The 15,150-nt window shown below is 36.9% G+C and overlaps 1 protein-coding gene across 4 annotated transcripts in view; it reads right to left on the minus strand.

The window, feature by feature from the left end:
- Positions 1–15,150, minus strand: part of NCKAP1 (NCK associated protein 1) — a 100,736-nt gene that overhangs the window by 53,206 nt on the left and 32,380 nt on the right. For 2 of the 4 annotated variants that reach the window (XM_040971824.1, XM_040971825.1), the window contains 6 exons: positions 9,468–9,554; positions 9,225–9,281; positions 7,802–7,944; positions 7,629–7,719; positions 5,747–5,884; positions 4,676–4,724 (listed from right to left, as the gene is read on the minus strand). In XM_040971824.1, the coding sequence (XP_040827758.1) occupies positions 4,676–4,724; positions 5,747–5,884; positions 7,629–7,719; positions 7,802–7,944; positions 9,225–9,281; positions 9,468–9,554 (565 nt within the window). Of the gene's footprint in view, positions 1–4,675; positions 4,725–5,746; positions 5,885–7,628; positions 7,720–7,801; positions 7,945–9,224; positions 9,282–9,467; positions 9,561–15,150 lie in introns of all 4 variants that reach the window. The other 2 variants (XM_040971821.1, XM_040971823.1) reach the window with 1 other exon arrangement.

Here is a 15,150-nt window from a genome sequence, read left to right on the forward strand (position 1 = left end):
AGTTACAGAGACAGACAAAAACCAGGAGGGAAGAAATCTTTCATCTTCTGGTTTATGCCTCATATGGCCACAACAGCTGCAGTTTTGCTTATCCAAAGACAGGAGTTTCTTCTGGGTCTTGCACTACAGCAGGACCCTGGGCTGATATCAGGTGGCAGTCCCTCATCCCTGGGTACTGGGCATTAGGGAGGCTGGGTGTGGCTTCCACCTTTTTCTCTCCCCTTCTCCAGTGACAAGAAGAAACAGAGAATTTGGAAACAATGATTTCACACACTTTTCCCTAACCCTCAATTTTTCCCACCCTGGTCAACCATGTAATCATCAAAAATTTTTTTAAAAATTTAGTCATATATAAAAACTAATAAATCAAAAAACAAAACCAATAAAAACTAAAAAACACAAAGCACTTAAAACAATTCCTTTCCAGCAGTGAATATGGGAGAAGCTGAAAGAATTTAGCTATCTATGAGTTCCTTTCATTACACCTGTGTTTTCTTCCTCCAGTTTGTGGGCCACTTAGGATCATAAACTATTTATTCTCTGTGAATCAGACAAACATAAGGGTCACTTAATTCTCCTTGCAAGCTCTGAGATCCCAGGAATAGTGGTTCTTGTCCTGGCTGCTTCACTTCCAATCCAGCTCCCTGCTTATGACTTTGGAAGGCAACAGAGGATGGCCCAAAGCGCTGGGATCCTTTACCTATACGGGAGACCAGAAGCTCTAGGTTCCTGGCTTCAGATCGGCTCAGCTCCACTTGGGGAGCAAACCAGAGGATGGAAGATCTTTCTCTTCGTTTCTCTTTATCTCTAGAACTCTGCCTTTCCAATAAAGATTCATTTTTTAAAATGTATTTCGTTTCTAAACTTACTTTGAAGATGATATGATATATAGCCCACAAGACTTAAGTGATAGCCTAAGCTCTAACCTTATCTTTTTTTTGTAATTTTTTCTAAAGATTTATTTTTATTATTTTTCTATTGGAAAAGCAGATATACACAGAGGAAGAGAGACAGAGGAATATCTTCCGTCCGATGATTCACTCCCCAAGTGAGCGCAACAGCCGATGCTATGCCCATCCGAAGCCAGGAGCCTCTTCCGTGTCTCCCACAGGGGTGCAGGGTCCCAAAGCTTTGGGCCGTCCCCAACTGCTTTCCCGGGCCACAGGCAGGGAGCTGGATGGGAAGCAGGGCCGCCAGGATTAGAACTGACGCCCATATGGGATCCCGGCCGTGCAAAGCGAGGACCTTAACCACTGCGCCACTGCGCCGGGCCCTAACCTTGTGTTAGAGACTAACTAGTAGTGTGTCTTAATCCTTCAATTTCTCATCTACACAAGAGACTACTTATCCATTAACAAGTCAATAGGACTGAATGATGTAATTTCCATCAATGACTTAGCACTGTGATAAAGAACAACTTAAAACCTAAGGATACTGTTCCTCTAGATGATTATATGTATATGCATGTTTAACATATGTATATGTTGGTCTTGCAGTCTGGATTAAGGTGGCCTTATATCAGAGAGAACACACAATATTTGTTTTGTTAGGACTGACTTATTTCATTGAGCATGGTGATCTATAGTTGGGACCACTTTCCTGCAAATAGTAGGATTCCATTTATTTTTTCAGATTGGTACTTTTTTATTCAAAATCTCTTCAAGTTATTTTTTTTTTGGCTCAATGATAAGAGTGTTTCTAAAATACTATCTGAGAAACAATTGTCTTGTGTTAGGAGCTTCGGCCCTAAGATGACGCCTTGGCTGTATGCCAGGGTCATGAGGAAGAGGCCTAGCAGAATCCAGAACTTCATCCTGATTGGCTCCTGGTGCATGCTCACCACGTGCAGGGTTAGTACTCTGCATTATGATTGGTGTGCTTTATGCGTGCTGTATTGACCTTAATGTTGACTGGATGGTGAAATGCATATATTGTGAAGTTTGTGCGGAACCAGGAAAGGGAGGAGATGGGGAATAATAAAGAAGCACCATGGAAAAGGACATGGTGTGTGTGAGAGTTTTTCTCTGCGGGTCAGGGAGCTCTCCACAGTCTTGGTCTTCCTAGAATTACTGCTTAGGAACTAATTATTCTTTTTTCTTGATTATATAATCATCATCATTAAACACAGCCTATAAATTTCTTGCCTGAGAATCATATCTTGGATATATTTATTTTTAGTTTTACTTTTAGTTTGTGATACAATTCCATGGGCTCTGAGATTTCACTTACCCCCTCCCAAAATTCTCTCCTTCACACTGATTTCCCCTATACAATTACAATAGGATAGTCCTTCATAGGCAGGCATAAGTCCATCATTCTATTTAAGTGTATCCTGACATTGTGGGTACAGACAATGGCAGAGTCCAGCATCCTATTGTCAAGATAATATTTAACAGTTTCATTGGGAGTCCACCATGGATTTGGAAGCAGAGATGCATACTGCATTGTATCTTCACATCTGAATACGATAGTCTCTATTGCACAATTACTATACCTTCCATTAAACCAAAAGCTATAAAACAAAATCAACAGGGCCCAGCGGCATGGCCTAGTGGCTAAAGTCCTCCCCTGGAGTGCGCCGGGATCCCATATGGGCGCCGGTTCTAATCCCAGCAGCTCCACTTCCCATCCAGTTCCCTGCTTGTGGCCTGGGAAAGCAGTCAAGGATGGCCCAAAGCTTTGGGACCCTGCACCCGTGTGGGAAACCTGGAGGAGGTTGCTGGTTTCTGGCTTCAGATAGGCGCAGCACTGGCCGCTGCGCTCACTTGGCTGGTGAATCATCGGATGGAAGATCTTCCTCTCTGTCTCTCCTCCTCTCTGTATATCTGACTTTGTAATAAAAATAAATAAATCTTTAAAAAAAAAACCACAAAATCAACAACAGGAATAAAGTTAAAAACTTTACAACACCATGAAGTTAAATAAAATGCTACTAGATGACCAATGTATTGCTGAAGAAATGAAAACTAAAAACCTTTTTGGAGAGAATGATGTTACTTACTATATGATCCATGATTTAGTGAAGAATTTAATAAGAGAAAAGAAACTATTTTGTTGAAGAAATGAAAATACAAACAAAAAAAAAATCAAACTTTGAGTTGCAGCAAAAACAGTATTGAAAGGGCTGTTGATCTTATATTTTGCATGAAGGTTGCCTTGTATCAGAGAAAACATGGATTGGGATTGACTTATTTCACTGAGCGTAATGGTCTCTGGTTGGGTCAATTTGGTTGCAAATGAAAGGATTTTGTTCTTTTTAATTGCTGAGTAGTATTCCATAAAGTAGCTGTACCACAGTTTCTTTATAACTCTTTTGTTATAACTAGTTTCTTTTGAAGACCATCTGGGTTATTTCCAAGTACTTATTAGTATAGATTGTGCTGCTATAAATATAGGAATACAGGTCATTTTCCTATAAGCAGATTTTATTTCTTGCAGATATATTCGTAGAAATGGGATACCTACAACACACAACAAATTTTCCCATCTTTTAGCACTTTCCATACTGACTTCTTTAATGGTTGTACTAGCCTACACTCCCACCTACAGTGAAGCAGGGTACCTTTCTCCCCATATCCATGCCAGCACATGTTGTTAGAGTTCTGAATTTAGACAACATGCATGTACATACAGTCATCTAGAGGAACAGTATAACAGAGACTACTACATCGAGATGTGAAGATACAAGGCAGTATGTATCTCTGCTTTCAAATCCAAGGTGGATTCCTAATGAAACTTAAACATATCTTGACAATAGAATGATGGACTCTATACCATGACCCATACCCATAATGTCAGAATAGCAGAATGATGGACTTACCACTGCTTATGAAAGACTATACTATTGTAGTAAAATAGGGGAAATCAGTGGGGGGAGGGAATTCAAGAGGGGTGGAGGGGAAATCCCAGAGGCTATGGAACTGTATCATAAAATAAATAAATTATAAAAAATAATAACTTGAACAAAAGGAGTAACTTGATATTATGCCACCTACACTTGGTTAAAATATTTTAAAATTCTTTCATCTTACTAAACAGATCTCTAGGGGAAAAAATTGATTAAAAATAATTCTCGGGCCCGGCGTGGTGGCGCAGTGGTTAAGGTCCTCTCCTTGCACGCCCGGGATCCCATATGGACGTCAGTTCTAATCCCGTTGGCCCCGCTTCCATCCAGCTCCCTGCTTGTGGCCTGGGAAAGCAGTCGAGGATGGCCCAAAGCTTTGGGACCCTGCACCCGTGTGGGAGACCCGGAAGAGGCTCCTGGCTTTGGATCGGCATAGCATCGGTCGTTGTGCTCACTTGGGGAGTGAATCATCGGACGGAAGATCTTCCTCTCTGTCTCTCCTCCTCTCTGTATATCTATCCGCCTTTCCAATAAAAATAAAATAAAATCTTAAAAAAAAATAATTCTCAATAAATCTCAAGACACCTATTACAGTCTTTGGAGAATTATGAATCCACAACTGGCAAAAGTATTTTATATGCTACTGCCTGTAAAATGGCATGCCTTGCATTTTACAAGTACACATCAGTAAATAAAAATACAGTGTTTCTTGTGTTTATCTTTTCCATTCCAAAAGAAGTAAAACCTAGTATATTTCATAATAAAGAGTGCTAATAAAGTTTAAAACAAAGAAACCTAAGGATAATCACAAAACTAGCCCATTTTACTTACAGATAATCCATTTCTCCATTGCATCCAAAGAAAGATATTCACAAGGCATCTTAAAAAAGAAAAAATATATAATTTATAGTTGAGAAATTATTATTTTGAGTATATGTACATATAAAATAATTCAGTCACTATAGTCTTTCCCTTTCAAAAGTTCTAATTATCTTTTTTTTCTTTACTTGCCATGTGATGATACCTTTAAATATCAAAAATGAAGCTTGCTACTATGAAGGGAATAAATATGCTACTGTAATGATTTGAGGGAAAAGGAATAAGGGGGAAAGCAGGAGGGAAGAGAAAAAAAAGTGCTTCTAAATCTGCACCACAGAAAAATGTGAAATCCACTCATTTTATACAAATAAAAACAAAAACATGAGGAATACTAAAAAAAATTCTAATTGCTCATGTCTTTGTTCAAATACCACCAATCAAATTTGAAACCATGGATAAATTTTGTCATTTAAGTTTCCAGTCAGAAGACAATGGTCCACCTGTTTCAAGCCAGCACCTCAAAGCTCTACTTGAAATATGCTCTAGCTAAAATGTCTCCAAACCATTAAATGACAAATTCCCATTTTGTGAAGCTATAACAGTTTATAATATTCTACAGGATCAAAATTTGATCAAGTTAAAAGAGGTTTATTTATGTGCCTGGATGCTCACTGTCTCCTCCAAATCCCTAACTATGTGTGTATTTTCTTCATATGAACATCTATGTTCATACACATAAAAAATTACAAGCATAATTGTAATAATTTCCCTAGTTGGTAGATTGGGGGGTGATTTTTTTCTTCATACTTTTGATATGTTCAAATTTTTGTACCAAGATAGGATAAAACAAACATTTCAATTTTGAAGAATATATATTCATACTATTAACCGTACTAATGTAATATCCATTTCTGTTGAAAATCTACCAAAAACTTAATAGTATAAACAAAAGAGCATTTTACAACAAACTTTATTGATTGATAGGCCACTGGCTAGTTTTTACTAGAAAAAAATTATTTTATTGTTCAGTCAATTTTTTTTTACAAATCACTTATTTTTACTCAGAGAAAAATGGAACCATACAGTGTCAGACTGTGCCGGATTAAGCATTGTACTAGGTGCACTGATTAGACTTAATAATTGTGCATTTCTCCACTGGTCAGCTGAAAGATTCCTTCGAGGATATACCATTTGAAGAGAAATTAGTGCATCTGAAAGAGACTAAAGTAGAAAAGAGCAAGTTTAAGAATAAGTTATTATTTTCCTTTTTGCTTAAATTTCACCTAGAATTACTGTTTCAAACTGCTTTATCATTTTAAAACAAACCCATACTTCCTATAATATCTGAATTATGTAACAGATCCCTTCCTGTACATTTTACTTTTAGTTCTATAATATATAATATTATACATCTGAGGTAAAAGCTTAGTTGAATACTGTGCTACTGATATAGAACAACAGAGCTTAAAGAATGGCCGGAAAAAGACCCAAATCTATAGTGGCTAAATAGTGAAGGACATGCACGAGTAATGAAATAGCACAAATGGAACCAGAGAGAAGAGGCACAGGGATGATGGCTGTGGGATAATAAACACTACCAAAATCAGATCTGGGAAATGACTGTGACACACTGCACATCTGAGGAATCCTGCCACTGTGTCTACAAATCTGGCTTTTGGTTTTTTTTTTTAAAAGATTTATTTATCTAAAAGGCAGATTAACACAGAAACATAAGGTAGAGAAGAGAGATCTTCCATCCACTCACTTACTCCCCATATGTGGGCCAAGCCAAAGCCAGGAACCAGGAGTTTCATCTAGAACTCCTACTTGGCTGCAGGAGACCAAGGATTTGGGCAAGCTACTGTTGCTCTGCCCACGCCCATTAGAAGGGAGCTAGACTGGAAGTGAAGAGGGTGGGACTTGAATCAGCACCTATTGCAGCTGGTGGCCTAACCTGTGGTGTTACCCACTAGCTTCTTTCAGTACTCCAAAAGGTTTGCATTTCGGAACATTTTGGGTTACAAATTTTCCAATTAAGGATGCATAACAAATCAACTAACTGTGCAAAGATATCAAGCCAGAACAGAATCTTAAGAATTTTCAAGGGAGTAAAAACAGCTAAAGAAAATCACTTAACTGTATGTCAAGAAAATGAATAGTTTTATACAAAATTCTGTATTATTAAAACTCTCCACATTTAGAGAAAAACACTCCAAGATTCAAAACTTCAGTATGGTACTGCTATTATCGCAGCCAAACAGCTTACCTTGTCATAATTTTCCAGCCCTTAATATTAATAAGTAACAATACTACATATCTGTAATTTTGTTAACATACTGAGAAACAAAAATGAGCCCCACCACACATGAGGTACAATAGCAAGTTTTTTTACAACCAAAATTATTTTATGCAGAATGACATTTTTAAAATAATTTTAAGATTAGACCATTTAAATTATTTCTACAAAACCCTGTCATGTTTCTCTAATAAGAGAATATAATGCAGTATAGTCAAAATTTATCAAAAATACTGCATCTCAAACCTTTTTAAATTCTCACAGTCACCATATGTGTTAAGTGCTATTATAACTTAAGACAACTGAGGAGCATGAGAGTGGTTAAGCAACTCGCCCTCTAGCAAAGAGTAACTGGCAGATCTGTGCTTAGAACCCAAGCAGACCAGTACAACAGACATTTTGAAATACTGTGCCATACACTCTACTACTTCTACAAGTTGAGTCTGTATTCTGAGTCTCTATTAGTATTCTAAATCTCTACAATCTATTCTAAATCTAACTAGCTTTTTGGTTCACAATTGGGTAAAATTATACACAACTACTGCTTACATTTTCAATGTAACTTTTTTCCTAAAAGAAGCTTATCATCTTGTCTAACCATCCAGCTTTAAGTTATCTCATACAGGCATAGATGTGAAGATCACACCATACCTAAAAATCAGCTCTTACCTTGCTGTGGGGTACAAATTCTTCCATCATCTTTTTTAAAGGGTTCTCATAATCCACAATCATCTGACCAAGCCGTGGATATTCTCGGTCACTTAAAAGAAACATGTCAGATTTCAATGACTTGTAATCCATCAAACTGAGAATCTCAGAAAAATTTAAGAATGTACATTTACCTAGCTCCATGGGTCATTTCATGAGCATAGTTGTATAATCCAATAATTGCCTTCCGTTCTTCAATTCGAGACAGTAGTATCATTAATGTTGTATATGTTATAATCAAATCTAAGTAGTTCTTTGTTAAATCGAAGTTTACAGTCTACAAAAATAAATCAAGTTCACCACATCATACACGCCAAACTTTTAAATACACATAGAACATCTTCATAGCAGTTACTGAAAGCTATTCATTTTCTAATTTCCTATTTCTGAAATTCGAATTCCTTTCACAAAAAAACTTACATTTTTTTAATTTTTAAAAAATTAGCTTATTTGAAAGACAGAGACAGAGATAGCAACAGAGAAAGATTTTCCTCTGGTTGGTCCAAACCCCACATCCTACAGCAGCTGGTGCTGATGCAGGCTGAAGCCAGGAACCTGGAATTCAATCAGTGTCTCCCTGTGGGAGGCAGGGACCCAAATACTAGACCCTTCACCTGCTAGAGTGCAAATTACCAGGAAGCCTGGATTTGAATACGGTCCTCTGATACTGAAAACAAGTGTCCCAAAAGCCATGCCAAATGTCCTTTCTGAATTTGACTGCTACAGGTTACTATCTGTACCCCTGTGACACAATTCTATGAATGAAAAAGAGATTGAGATCACTGCATTCAAACTGATAAGAGTTTAAAAGAATAAAAACCAGCATAAGACAACATACTGCTGCAAATATATCACCAAGTAAGAAAAAGTGTTATTTTTCAAAGAAGCTTACAATTATGTCACTGGAGACCTTTCCCCCTTACATTTGTTTTATTCAGAAATTTTCATACTAAAAATACTAAGAATTCTAACAAGTATGCATTTTACAGAAAAAAAATACCATCAGCTGAATGTTTCTTATATTGATTCTACTAGGACCAAAATGAGAAAGCAGTAATTAAATAAGACTTACAGTCAGTGGCAATCAAGTAGTAAGTAAAACTGGAAAATATGTTTTACAAGTCCTCCCATTAAAAAAGAAGCTACAATAAAGTAAGACAGGGGTCAGCATTGAAGTGCAGTGGAGTTAACTACCACTTGCAGTGCCAGTAACCTACCTTGAAGAGTGGTTCTAATTCTGATTGCTCTGCTCCCAATCTACCTCTTGCCAATGTGCCTAGGAGAGCAGTGGATGATGGAGTCCCTGGCTCCTGGCTTGGGCCTCACCCAGCCTCAGTCACTGGGACAATTTGGGCACTAAAGCAGCCAATGGAAACTCTCTGTCCCTCTACGTCATCGTCGTTCAAATAAAATTCATCTTTTTAAAAAGCAGAAAAGGTTAAAATAATAACACTAAAAATTTAAGTGCCACTTGTATAAACTTTCTGTAAAAAAAAAAAAGCAATTGATTCCAAGTTTTGGAAACAGAATAGGAAACTTTTTTAATAAAATACTTACAATATCAAAGAAGACTTGGCAAACATCAATAGTATTCAGTAATTCACAAACATGATCCTGAAAATAAAGGCTTAGTTTAAAGTTTTATGCATATAAATAATTTCACATTCAGAAATCACAAATGAAATGTTTTAAATTTCAGTTGCAGAATTCTAGTTTTACTATCCATAAGTGACAAATCTGTACAGCCAGCAAATGTTAAATCTATCTCTAAAAAATTAAATATTATATTAAAATGCATACCTTAAATTCCATAACATCTACAAATGTAAAATAATATAATGCCAGGTTTTTCAAAATCTCTGATTTTTCTTTCTGTAGTTGTGCAAGCTGTTGCTGTAAAATAAACAAAATTAGAATATATTATTTATAGAGAATAGAAGTATTTAGTGACAAGCTATCTTTGCTATGATTCTAAATGGAAGCACAAGCTCTCAGAATATTTCTAGATGACTAAGATTTAAAAAAAAATCAAAGTACTGGAAACTGCATCTGCTAATAGTGATCAGCAACTGATAGCGTGAAGCTATAAAACAAATCCAAGCAGATTAGTACCAATAAATTGAGCTATTACTAAGGAAAACTGGGAAATGTTAGAAAAAAGACCAATTACCCAAAAAAAAAAACCTCTTAAAACATTAAAAACAAGTTGTAAGCATGATCACATTACTACATATGGGAGAAAATAAAGTGAAAATAACATCACACACTACAAAAAAACAATTTGCTATATAAATTTAGAACTTACCAAAAAGAACATCCAGGCAAAGCCACGTTACGCATGCAAAATAAAATGTAGATACAAACATAAAATACAGTAACGGTTCCCTGACCAAATCACAAAACACAATAATATTTCAAACAAAAGCAAAAACCACCACAACAAAAAAGAAATGATAAAGAAGCAAAACTACAATTAAGACATGAGAGAAAAATGACAGATATTTGTTCAGTCGACTGTGTTATTAAACATTTACCAAAAAATCCTATTTTTTTTTAAACATTTATTTATTTTTTATTACAGAGAGGAGGAGAGACAGAGAGGAAGATCTTCCACCTGATGATTCACTCCCCAAGTGAGCGCAACGGACAATGCTGTGCCAATCTGAAGCCGGGAACCAGGAACCTCTTCCGGGTCTCCCACATGGGTGCAGGGTCCCAAAGCTTTGGCCGGTCCTCGACTACTTTCCCAGGCCACACGCAGGGAGCTGGATGGGAAGTGGAGCTGCTGGGATTAGAACCGGCGCCCATATGGGATCTTGGCGCGTTCAAGGCGAGGACTTTAGCTGCAAGGCCACACCGCCGGGCCCCTACTTTCCTTTTTAAGTCAGTTGTTTATGTGACTTCAAGAATCTAGCCATTTTTAATGCCCTATATAATTGGACTGACAGAATTCTAATAACTAGTTAGAATCTTGAAACTCTGAGTACTGAACAGCAGCTTCCACATCATTTACAAGTTTGGTAGAATAGCAGGATTTTAGGTCCATCTCAGACCTACTGAAATCAGAATTTGCCTTTTAACAAAACAGCCAAGTGATTATAAAAGACACACTGAATGTCTGAGAAGCATTTTTCTAGAACACATGAAAACTAGAAAATACAAGAAAGTAGTTCAAAGTATCAAAATTGCTTGAGAACCAAATAATATTTGAGGCCCTCATAGGGTCCTTATTTATACTTATAGGGTCATTGGAGGAGAGATGCTTCCATAAATAATTGTACTCAATCATCATGAGAACTCAGAAAATTGGCAGCAATACGCCTAACATTGTGGGGAATGCGGGTGGGGGAGGTTTAAAAGCCACCCAAGCTAAATCTGCAAGTGCAGCATTATGGAACACTCAATTACCACTGAGTGCATCACACTAAACACTGCAATTACTGAAGACATTTAACAAAGTAATTTATCTGGAAAATATGTATAAATGAAGTATCACACTATTCCCTGTAAATGCCAAAAAATTAAGGTATATACATGTAGTGATACATAACTGTTTTAACTTCACCTCTGAAAGTAGGTGACTATATTTTGTACATGTTTCAAAGCAATTCCATATTTCTATGTGCATTTTAATATATTAGTGCCCAACAAGCTAATATATTAAAAAGACCATATTTCCTCAAATTCCATGATCTTGTTTAACATTAAACATTTATGATTGATGTCTTAGAACTTTCTCCTTTTTTATTTTTCCTTTTTTGTTTGTTTCTTTAAAAGAACTACAGAGGAAGAGAGGGAAAGGCAAAGAGATTCATCTTCCGCGTACTGGCTCACTCCCCAAGTGGCTGCCAACAGCCAGGGCTGAGGAGGTTTCCTCAGGCTCTCCTGCGTGGGTTAGCACAGAGCTAAGGTCTTGTGCCATCTTGCACTGCTTTCCCCAGAACATTAGCAGGGAGCTCAATCAGAAGTGAAGCATCCTGGGCAGGAACTGTGTTCAGATGAGTGCCAGATCCAGTCTAGGCTGATCCACTTCCAATCCAGTTCCTTGTAAATGCCTCTGGGAAAGCAGTGGGAGATGGCTAAAGTGCACTGGTCCCTGCACCCATGCAGGAAACCTAGAAGCTCCTGACTTTGGTGGAGCCTAGCTCTGGTCATTTCCACCCTTGGGGAGTGAACCAGCAAACCATAAGATCTCTTTGACGCCCTGTCTGTGTAACTCTGCCTTTCAATTAAAAAGGAAAAAAAAAAGATAATCTTTAAGCAAGGTAATTGCAACCACGGCTAAGTGAGCTAGAATTTCAAAACCAATCAGCCCTATCACCAAAACAGGAGCAGATGTGGACAATTAACCAAAGCAATATATATGAGGATATTAAACAGCACCTGGTACCCAAAAGCTATGCCTTAAATATTAGGGACATGCACATACACGAAGGTTAGAGACTAAGAAAAAGCTCACAAGTTTCTGCAAAACAAGTAAAAATAAACACTACCTTAAATATATTGTACTTCTAATAAAATAATAATAATATATTGTACTTCTAACTCATATTTATTGGACATGTATTATAGGTAAGGAATAATACCAAATAATGTATAAGCATCTTACACAATACTCTGAACATACCTGTTCCATATTTTAATGAAAATAAACTTCATAAAGACATCGAAGAAACTGGGTTCCAATTGCAAAATAAGGTTTTCTTAATTTAACATCACATTGTTTTATATTAAGCAAAATGCAGCATATGATTTAAAAAATATACATCAAAAAAGTTTGATGTTATACAACATCACATTAGAAAAGTACTATTTGAAAAGTCTGAATTTCCAAAACTTTAAAAATCATGCTCACGTGATTGGGTATTCACTAAAATTTCAAGCTATAGATCATTGTCCTTTAAATTCAAGTAAAATGTATAAAAACTGAAAACATAGGATAAACATCAGATTCTTAATATATAAAGAAATATGGCTAGAGTTTTAATTTACTCACTTGAATTATTATCTTATTTCACTCTTGAAACTATCTCTGTTAAAGTTATTTTTCACGATCTACAACATATTGGCCTTCTGTTCCTCTTGGGAAGTTTGATTTCAGGAAAGATCTAATTTCTCAGCATGATATTCTAAGCCAAACTTTCTTAAATATGAGGGTACTGATATATCTCTGAAAGAACCATCTAGTTCTCACATTAGTTACCCACCTTTCAAGTGGCCCACCACAGTAGCCTCCCAACTGGCCTTGTATTTCTGCTCTTTATCATCAGGCTTCATAACAAACACAGCCTGGTATTTTACACCATTATACCACTTTGATTCCAAGTATAGTTATGAAAGATATTAACACTAGGATTATAGGAATATGATATGTTATTTTTGCAAATATTCTGCAAAGTTTCTTTTTCAATCCAATCGCTTCCCTTCACACTTAGAATAAAATATGAGTACAAAGTCCTTCCCCTGCCTCACAAATTCTAAATATGAGATCTGTGTATCTCAAATGTTTTATCTCCTTTGTGTTTTCCAACCTCACTCAGTAGTTGTCACACTGGTTTATCTGTTTAATCCCTTAAACTCACCAGGCTTGTTCCCTACCTTAAATATTTCACATTTGCTTTTTCAAGTTTGCGATGCTATTCCCAGTGGGCAAAGGTCATTCTCTCACCTCCCTTCTGCTGAGGCCACTGCTGAGCACTCTAAAATAGCACTCTCTAAAATAATTTTCTGGCCCTATTACTTACGTCTTATCCTGATTTGTATTTTTTCCTATTTTGTTTCCAAATGGTACAAATTTGTTCACTTAGTTGTTTGTTTCCTAACATTCCAACTAGAAATAAAATTCCTCAAGGGCAAAAATACTGGTACACAATAAGTACACTACAAACAAATCAGCTTCAATTTCCTAATATAAAGCTCATGGAGACCTACATTTTGATGATTCATTGTTCACTACAAATGAATTTTATACTAATAAATTCAATAATTTCAATAGTAATTTCAATCTCAACAAGGTCTCTATATTCTAACACACAGAGTAGTGATTTAACGCCTCAAAAAAAATTCCCAAATTGGATAAAATACTTAATATGCCCTTCCAGAATAGAAAAATACAAAGGAAAAAAGTATGAGGCTGGCACTTTGGCATAGCATATTAAGCCACTGCCACCACCTACGTTGCTATTGGCACTGGTTCCATTCCCAGCAGCTCCATTTCTAATCTAGCTCTCTGTTAATGAATTGGTAAAAGCAGCAGATGATGGATGGTCCAAGTACTTAGGCCTGGAAAGATCTACTGGCTCCTCATTCTACCTGATGCAACCCCCTCCCTGCCCACTGCAACCATTTGGGGAGTAAACCAGCTAATAAAAAACTCCCCCTTTCTCTCTCGTTCTTTCAAATAAATAAATAAATCTATAAAAGAAAAAAGATTATAAAGAGGATGACATGCATACCAAATATAAGCAAATCTCTTAACTGCCTAAAAATCCAAATTAACATAGGGATCATTTCTAAAGGAATCACAGAATTCTATTTAAAATCCTTCATAGGATGCCACAGGCGGTTTACAAAAAAAAAAGAAAGAAAGAAAGAAAGACAAAACTGACCCAATAAAGAAAAGAAAGAAAAATAGGGTAGACTGTGTCTGGAATCTTCAGTTTAAAGATCGCTGGCACCAAAGACCAAGACCAAGGTTGAATCTTTCAGGCAACAGTCTGCAGGTGGACAACTACCCAGGTGTGCTGGACAAAAATCCTTGGGCAGGGTATGCACACACATGAGGCCAGCAGGATGACTCAACTGGCTAATACGCCCCCTTGCAAGCACAGAGATCCCATATCCAGCCCCTTGATTACAGCCTGGGAAAGCAGCAGACCCTGGCCCAAAGCCTTGGGACCCTGCACCCACGTGGGCAACACAGAGAAAAACTTCTGCTTTCAGGCTGGCTGAGTCCTGGCAGGTGCACTCGTTTGGGGAATGAACCAGTAGATGGAAGATCTTTTTGTCTCTTTCTCTCTGTAAGTCTCTCTTACCAATAAAAATAAAGAATAGCATATATATAAAAAATAAATATAGCATACACACACACACACACACACACATATATCCCTGAGGCCTCCATCTGCAGTGCCAGCATGTCATATGGGCACCAGACCCCTGGCTCCTTCCTTTGGACCAACCCAGCTCCAGCAGATTTGTCCATCTGTGGAGTATAACAGTCTCTCTCCTCTCTTTAACTCTTTTAAATAAAAATAAATAAATTTACAGAAAAAAAGAATATACTCATTGGTGCAATTAATTGCAGATTTCTGTAAACAGGTCACGTTTCCTGAGCATCAAGTATTAGCTGGTTAACAGGAATATGGGGTGTGGCTATTAAAGTCTGTACCACATCAATTCCTGTAATTTGACTCCCTAAGCATTCAATAAAAAGTTGATACAGCAAATTTGCTGGGTTATTTTCTCTTTCGAAGAAGAGAAA

The sequence above is a fragment of the Ochotona curzoniae genome, unplaced genomic scaffold (genome assembly GCF_017591425.1).
Source record: "Ochotona curzoniae isolate NIBS_2020 unplaced genomic scaffold, NIBS_Ocur_1.0 contig_2210, whole genome shotgun sequence".
NCBI lineage: Eukaryota > Metazoa > Chordata > Mammalia > Lagomorpha > Ochotonidae > Ochotona > Ochotona curzoniae.